Here is a 7,511-nt window from a genome sequence, read left to right as displayed (position 1 = left end):
CCTGCGTTGCTTCTCTGCTGCACCGCACCACCGTCTCTGGGCCTCGACTTCCCTGCTTCTGCCTTAGCCCTGGATGGGGAGAGCGTGGGCTTTGGGATCACATAGTCCCGGGTTTGGATCTGGACTTTGTCACTTGCAGCCTTGGGCAGGTCGGTGTCCCTCTGCCAGCCTGGGTTTCTATACCTGTAAAGCGGGGCCGGTGAGGCGCACCTCCTGGAATGGTTTTGGGAGGATTAAAGGAGGGGTTGCCAAGCATCTGGTTCCGCTGGTTCCCATCCCTCCTGGCCCTCTCCCTGGCCCTCTCAGCCACTCCCCTCTCCCCCCATCTTCCCTTCTCCCTTCCTGCGCTCTGCCTTTCTGAAAGAAAGGACTTTGCTGGTAAAGAGGGTTCAATCCATAGAGGCCTCCGGAAAGACATCGAGAAGGCCCTTCATAGGGTGCTGGCTCTTCACAGGGTGCTGGCATGGCCTCAGCCCCTCCCCCTACTTGGTGTCTCTGACGTCAGCCCAGGCCACACAGAAGGAGGACAGCTCCCTGGCTCCCTGTTCCAGAAAGGCTGGCATACTGGGCAGGGAGCTTCTGTCTGTGACACCTCTGCCCTCAGGGCCAGCAGCAGCCACACCCCTCCTGTAGAGCCTTCCTTTCCACAGAAAGCTGGGTGGCTCCTGGGACCTCGTTCTCACCATCCCCCAAGCAAGTGACAGAGTGGACCAGGGCATCCCATGCCCCCTCCCTTCTTTGCCAGCCTGCACACAGCTGGGATTCCTCTCAGCACCCTTGGGAGCCCCTGCCGCAGCCAAGAGCTTCTTGAAACGAGTACGAGCCCAGGAGTCCCATGCCCAGGGCCCTGCTCCCTTACTCACGGGCAGAGTGGGGATGTCATTTGTATGGCAGTGTCTGTCTGGCCTGCCCACAGGCTTTCTCAGAAGCCAGGGTGTCACTGCAGGCCAGGCATTTGAGGCGTTCTGCATGCAGGAGGGATATTGGCATTTGTTTCGGCTTCTCAGTGCTCCAGAGAGAGAGAGAGCAGGCAGTCCTCAGACCCCATGAAGGCCCAGCTGGGTCCCTGCCTGGAAGAACAGGTATCTAGGGGGTGGAGAAGGGGCAGCCCTGAAGGCCAGGCTTGCAGCCAAGGGTGTTAGGATGGAAGCCAGAGGGCTGGGCCTCTTTCTCTGAGGGCCAGCCTGTCCATAGCAACCTAGAGTCCCAGCACTAGCCAGCAGAAGGAGCTGCTGACCTGCCTTGGGCCCAGGCCCTCCGCCTGGCTGCAGCTCTCCTGCCCCATACAGCTTGACCAGCCAGGCCTATGCCGGAGTGCTGGCCTCGAAAAGGCGGGAGGCCCCTCCTAGGAGCCCAGACTGCTGGCCCTGCTGCTCTCATCCGTTCCCCTGGCTCTCAGACCACTGCCTCAGAAGCTGTCCTCTCACTGGACAGAGGGAGAGCTACCATTTGTGGAGTGCCTGTCATATGCTAGGCCCTTTCTGCGTCTTGGGCCTTCGAGGTCACACTAGCCTTGTGAAGTAGCTGTCAGCACCCCACTCTTACAGAGGAGGAAACGGAGCCTTCGGGTGGCTGAGTGCTCCCCGGGCCCTCGCAGTCGGGAAGGGACGCACCAGAGCAAGGACTCAAGCCCAGGTCTGTTGCTGAAGGCCACACTGTAGCGGCCACATGCTCAGTGCTTGAGGCGGAGGCTGTCCTTGGAGAGAGCAGACAGCAGCCTGAGAACAGGATCCCGGCCCCCAGATCTAGACCAAGCCCCACGTGGCCTGGGGTGGGGTGCTCCCCCAACATCCATTGAAGTGGTCGCCCAGTGGCTTCTGAGATAGGCCCCACCCTGAGTCTTCTCACTGAACCCTCTCCCCCATTGCGAAGTGTGTAACAAGCCTTCAGGTGCTACTCGAGTGAAGATAAACCTCTTGGCATCTCTAAAATTCAAGATTATTAATAAAATCTCAGCTGTCATCTTAAGACAGGTGGCCGGGATGGGTCACATGCTCTCACAGTTCCTGGCTTGATCTGTTGGGTGCCGGCTCCCTCTGGTGGCCAGAGGAGCAGCTGCACTCCTTGCTGAGAGCCCAGCTCAGATGCTCACTCGCTCACTTGGGGAAGCCTACTCTGTGCCTGGTGCTGTTTTTGGTGCTGGAGACATAGCTGTTAACCAAGCAGAGCAAAACCTGCCCTGTGGAGCCCATCGCCTGGTGGGGAGGCTCAGACAATGCACAAACCTGGAGCAGATGGATGCTTCGGAGAAAAATAGAGCTGCTGTGTCATCGGGGCTGGGGAACGCTGGCCGGGGGGCTATGTTAGATGAGGTGGCCAGGGTGGACCTCACTATCACACAGCATTTCAGCAGAAGCCTGAAAGAAATGAGTCCAGCCACTCAACATCTAGAAGAGTGTTTCAGGCAGAGTGAGCCATGGTGCAAAGATGCTGAGGCAGAAATACGGCCAGTGCATCTGAGGGAAGGCAGGAAGGTGTCTGTGAGCAGAGGGGAGTCGAAGGGAGCAGGCCAGAGAGCCTGGGACAGGTGGCCAGGACCGGATGGGGCAGGGCCCTCGGCCCCTGAAAGGATCAGGCTTTTGAGTGAAGTGAAGCGGCTTGACATATCTTAAAAGGTCACTGTGGCTGCTGAGTCGAGAAGGTAAGGGCTGGCAGAGACGAGGGAGACCTGTCAGGAGGCCACTGTGACACTCACAGGCAGAGACAGTGGCGGCATGGGGTGGGGGTGGGGGTGCCGGCAGGGGAGAAGCTGTCAGGCTGGTTGTGGATTTGGAGGCAGAGCGAGCGGATGTGCTGACCCGCAGGACGCGGGGTGGGAGGCGGGATGGGAAGATGGTGGCTCCGGCATGGGACTGAGCGATGAGCGGCGGGCTGTGGAGGACTGTGCGGAGCACGCAGGGTGGACCGTCAGGGCCGGGCCCCGTGGGGCGTCAGAGGAGGCGTTGTGTGGGCGGTGGGAGGGGACCATCTGGAGGTCTGGGCGGTTCACTGGGATGAGGCCCTGCAGGAGCGAGAGGAGCCAACGGAAGGGGAGCCCAGAGCTGACCTCTGGGCCGAGGAGGCTGCGAGTGCAGGAGGCAGGAGAGAGGACGCCCCGGGCCCAGCGGGGAAAGCACTTCAAGGGGGAGGGAAGGACCCACTGGGTCATGTGCTGCCACGAGGCCACGTGAGACGAGGGCTGGGAACTGCCCAGTAGCGCTTTGTGAGGTTTGGGGCTGCCAGAGCGGGGTCCGGGGAGGCTGAGAGGGGAAGATGGCTCCATCAGTGGTCGCTGGCCCTGAGGCCCTGGCACCCCACCCCAGGTGCTGCCTGTGTCCCACGCGGCCCCGGTTCGCCCCCGGAGTTACCATCGAGGAAGACAACTGCTGTGGCTGCAACGCCATTGCCATCCGCCGCCACTTCCTGGACGAGAACATGACCGCGGTGGACATCGTCTACACCTCCTGCCATGATGCGGTGAGGGGCTGGGCGGGCTGGGCCGGGCTGGCCTGCAGCACCCCCAGCTTTTGTCCTCTGCAGGCTGTGGAAGGGCAGGTGGGGCTGCAGCCCCGTGTCAGGAGCAGGTGGCCAAGGGCCCTGGGTGCCCGAGCCATCCTCCCAGGCAGTGGGAGCCCTTGGCACTGAAACAGCAGCCTCCAGGTGTCCCCTAGCTAGGCAGTCCAGGGGTGGACCCTTCTCCCCACACTCTCTCTGTGTCTAGAAAGTGGACCCCAAACCACACCCAGTACTGGGGCTCCCTGGCTCCACCCTTTGGGGGAAGGAATTGTGGAAAGAAGCAGCGAGGCCGTGGAGAGGGACAGCCAACCCTCTGGACACAGCAGGCAGGGTGGCAGCACGCAGGGCTGACCACGTCAGGGAGCTGGGGGATGGCAGCCTGGCCAGGGCCTGGGGGCTGGTGGAGGCAAATTCTCTGACCAGGAAGGAGGCCTGCTTAGGTCACTGGCCTGAGTCCGGCTCCATTCCGGGGCCACTGAGGCTCACAAGCCACCCTCCTCCTAGGTGTACGAAACCCCCTTCTACGTGGCAGTGGACCACGACAAGAAGAAGGTGGTAATCAGTATTCGGGGAACCCTGTCTCCCAAGGTATGCTGCCCAAGGCTCCCCGCCCATCCCTGGGGGCCCCCTCACCGCCCTCATGAGGTGCCGCTTCCCTTTTCCCGTCCTCAGCCCCGCCCCTCACCTGTGCCCTCTCCCCACAAGGATGCCCTGACGGACCTGACTGGTGATGCTGAGCGCCTCCCCGTGGAGGGGCACCATGGCACCTGGCTGGGACACAAGGTACCCACCGTGTGGGCCCCTGATGGCCCCTGGCCTTCCCTCCCCGCTGCCAGCTCATGGATGTGCCTTGTTGGTGGGGTGGGGGTCCTCCCTGCTCACTGGGCTCACCGGGAGAGATTGGTCAGAGAGGTGTGGATGTGTCTGGAAGGTCCACCGTAGCCTGTCCGCCAGGACCCCTGCCTGGCTCAGATCCTGACCCAGAAGGGCTTGAGGAGGCAGAGCTGGGAAGGGGTCACACTGGTTTCTGTTAGACACGCAACCCCTCTGCGCCTCAGTTTCCTCATCTGTGAAACGGAAACGATGTGATAAAGCGTCCGTCAGCCCCCACAGGCCTGTTATGTGGACCAGAGCGGGACAGGGGCGTGAGCTGCCGGTCACTGTGCTTTGGCTGGTCCCCGAGAGGCCTTCCTCTGTCTCGGACCCTCTCCAAGCACCCACCTCTGTTACCCCTCAACCCACCTAGGGAATGGTCCTGTCGGCTGAGTACATCAAGAAGAAGCTGGAGCAGGAGATGGTCCTGTCCCAGGCCTTCGGGAGAGACCTGGTGAGGCGTGTTCCATGCCACCGAGCCTTCGCCACGCCCAGCCCTCCCGCCCCCAGTGCAACAGATTGGTGACCGACGGAGCCGCCCTGAAGACCAGGCTCCTGCACTTTCCTTTGACCCCCGGCTCCCAACACCCTCACTTGCTCAGTCCCTCCTGCCCGCTCTGACCACTTCCTCTTTTGCACCTGCTCCTCTTGGGCACCCCAGCTCAGCCCCGCCCAGTTATAAGCACCTGCTCCGTGCCAGGCACTAGAGGCACAACGATGGTTTGGGCTGGGGGCTTCTAAAATACAGAGCAGGATGATAAAATAATTGCAGAGCACATAGAAGGGGTGCTGCTCGGGTTGGGGGCGATCTGGGCCCTGCCCACTGCCCACTCCCTATGCGGGCAGCTCCCGAGGTGCTACTGAGTGCCCTTCCCAAAGCCAAGCAGGCCCTGGCCTCATGAGACCTGTCTCGTTGTTAGGACACGGGGATTGGGGCAGGTGAGCAAATGATTATAGTAGAGTATAATCGCCATGTACGAGGGTCATTCCCAGGTGTAGACACAAGGTCTAGAAGGGAGTAAGCCTCTCCCGGAAGATCCGGAAGGGCTTCTCCGAGGAGGTAACTTCTGAGCAAGGTTTTGAAGGATGAGTAGGAGTTTGTTAGACTAGTCTCCCCCAGGAAGTTTCCCCGTGGGGGCCTCGCTGGGCCCTTCCTCTGCCCAGCACCCACGCACCACAGACATGACCCCAGGACTCTGGGAAGACCCCTCTGCCTCTCCGGCGTCAGCTGAGACAGTCGGCTCGGTGGGCAGGGGCCGGGCTCTGAGGCTTCTCTCGGTCCCCAGGGCCGCGGAACTAAGCACTACGGCCTGATTGTGGTGGGCCACTCCCTGGGCGCGGGCACCGCCGCCATCCTCTCCTTCCTCCTGCGCCCCCAGTACCCGACCCTCAAGTGCTTTGCCTACTCCCCACCAGGGGGCCTGCTGAGGTGAGCCGCCTAGGGCCTCAGAGTTGGCTGGGGCTGGCTGGGGCTCGGGGTGGGACAGAGGTGGGCACTGGACTGGGCAGTCTGGTTTCTGGTCAGTGGGAGCCAGGGAGTAGCCTGGTAAGTGGAGGGGGCGGGGCTCTGTCAAATGCCAGGAGGACCCCGGATCTACCTCCGGCAAAGTACTCCTGGCAGGAAAAGCGGGGCAGGGGCAGGCACCTGCACGCTCCCCAGGGGGCCTCGAGCCGAGAAGCTAACCCCAGGAGAGCTGGACCAGGGCGCCCTCCCCACCTGAGCCCCGCCTCTGCTTCCCTTGCAGTGAGGACGCCATGGAGTACTCCAAGGAATTTGTGACAGCTGTGGTTCTGGGCAAAGATCTCGTCCCCAGGCAAGTCTCTGTTGCTCCCTCTCTCCACTGTCCCAGCCTGGGCTGGTCCTCCCTCCTCAGGGCCTCGCCCGGGCTCTACGTCGCCCTCACGCAGACCCCCACCCACCCGAAGGACCCCAGAGCCCCCCTGTGTGCTCTGAGGTGCCCAAGCTGAGAGGACAAGGTGGACCCGCCCTGCCTGGCACCCTCTCCCTGGCTTGGCCCTGCCGAGCTGCAGACTCACCTTCCCCAACTCTGTGACCCTGGCAGCCTGGTCTTCCTCTTCCTGGGGGCCGGGCATGTGCCTGCCCCCACGACGCCCTCACCCCGTACCTCCCCTGGTCCCTGGCTAGGCCAGGCTGATGCCCGTTTTCCCCTCTCCCCCAGGATCGGCCTCTCTCAGCTGGAAGGCTTCCGCAGACAGCTCCTGGACGTGCTGCAGCGAAGCACCAAGCCCAAAGTGAGCCCCGACCCCGTCCTGCCTGGCTGCCCCGGCTCTGGGCGCCGTGTCTGTCTTGTGCCCTGCCTGTCTCCCAGCCCAAAGCACAGTGGCCCCGGGCACGTGAGGCCAGCCTGGGGTGTGGTCGGTGTCTTAAACCTCAGGCCATCAGTCCCTCAGCATCTCTGAGCTCATCCCCCTGCCTGTCTTTGTACCACTTTGGGGCAACTGAGGCCCAAAGTGGTCAAGGAGCTTGCTTTTGCTCACACAAGTTGTCACCGAGTCAGTTTTTAGCTGAGGGCTCCTGAGTCCTGGCTCCCATCCCACAGAGCTGCCTAAATGCAGGAGAAGTCTGTCCCCGAGGCTCTGGGCTTCGAGGCTCTTCCAAAACCTGCTGCTGGCTCAGGGGGGCTGACCCTCACCTTGGGCGAATTGGGCTACAGCTTGGTCTGATTTTCCACCGCAGCAGAGAGGAAAGGACCAGCCCTTCCTAAACCTTCATCAAGTCTTTAAAGGACACTGGGGGATACTTCCTGTGGCAAGCTGGCCCTCAGCAGGCCAGGCCAAGGGGAGGCTGGCAGGCAGGAGAGGACTGACCTGGACCAGCAGGTCCTCTGTGCCCCAGCCCAGTTTGGACTCTTCCCAGCCTTCATGCCCCTGACCCTCTGGCAGGCAGTGCTCTAGGCCAGGTAGCGGGTACCAGGTAGCAGGGGTGGGCGGGGCAGTGAAGTCTTAGGGGATCGTGTCTGCCTACAGGAGCCTGGTTGCTGTCAGGCCCAGTCCCGGGCTCTTGTCATTGTGATGTAGAGCAAGTTCCTTCCCCTCGCTGGGCCTGTTCCCCTGTCCAGTAGATGGGGGCTTGACTGTCCCTCCAGCCTCTCTCCAGCCCTGAAATACAAGAGTCCATGGCA

General features: G+C 62.1%; 1 protein-coding gene across 5 annotated transcripts in view; it reads left to right on the top strand.

Annotated features, from left to right (window-relative positions):
* DAGLA (diacylglycerol lipase alpha) overlaps nt 1-7,511 on the top strand; it is a 28,521-nt gene that overhangs the window by 14,062 nt on the left and 6,948 nt on the right. For all 5 annotated transcript variants that reach the window (XM_025046257.1, XM_025046258.1, XM_015588897.2 and 2 more), the window contains 7 exons: nt 3,303-3,456; nt 4,000-4,083; nt 4,201-4,278; nt 4,742-4,822; nt 5,655-5,797; nt 6,114-6,182; nt 6,549-6,621. In XM_025046257.1, the coding sequence (XP_024902025.1) occupies nt 3,303-3,456; nt 4,000-4,083; nt 4,201-4,278; nt 4,742-4,822; nt 5,655-5,797; nt 6,114-6,182; nt 6,549-6,621 (682 nt within the window). The remainder of the gene's footprint in view (nt 1-3,302; nt 3,457-3,999; nt 4,084-4,200; nt 4,279-4,741; nt 4,823-5,654; nt 5,798-6,113; nt 6,183-6,548; nt 6,622-7,511) is intronic.

This window comes from Pteropus alecto, unplaced genomic scaffold (genome assembly GCF_000325575.1).
Source record: "Pteropus alecto unplaced genomic scaffold, ASM32557v1 scaffold43, whole genome shotgun sequence".
In the NCBI taxonomy this organism is placed as follows: domain Eukaryota; kingdom Metazoa; phylum Chordata; class Mammalia; order Chiroptera; family Pteropodidae; genus Pteropus; species Pteropus alecto.
This window is presented reverse-complemented; position numbering and strand designations above follow the sequence as displayed.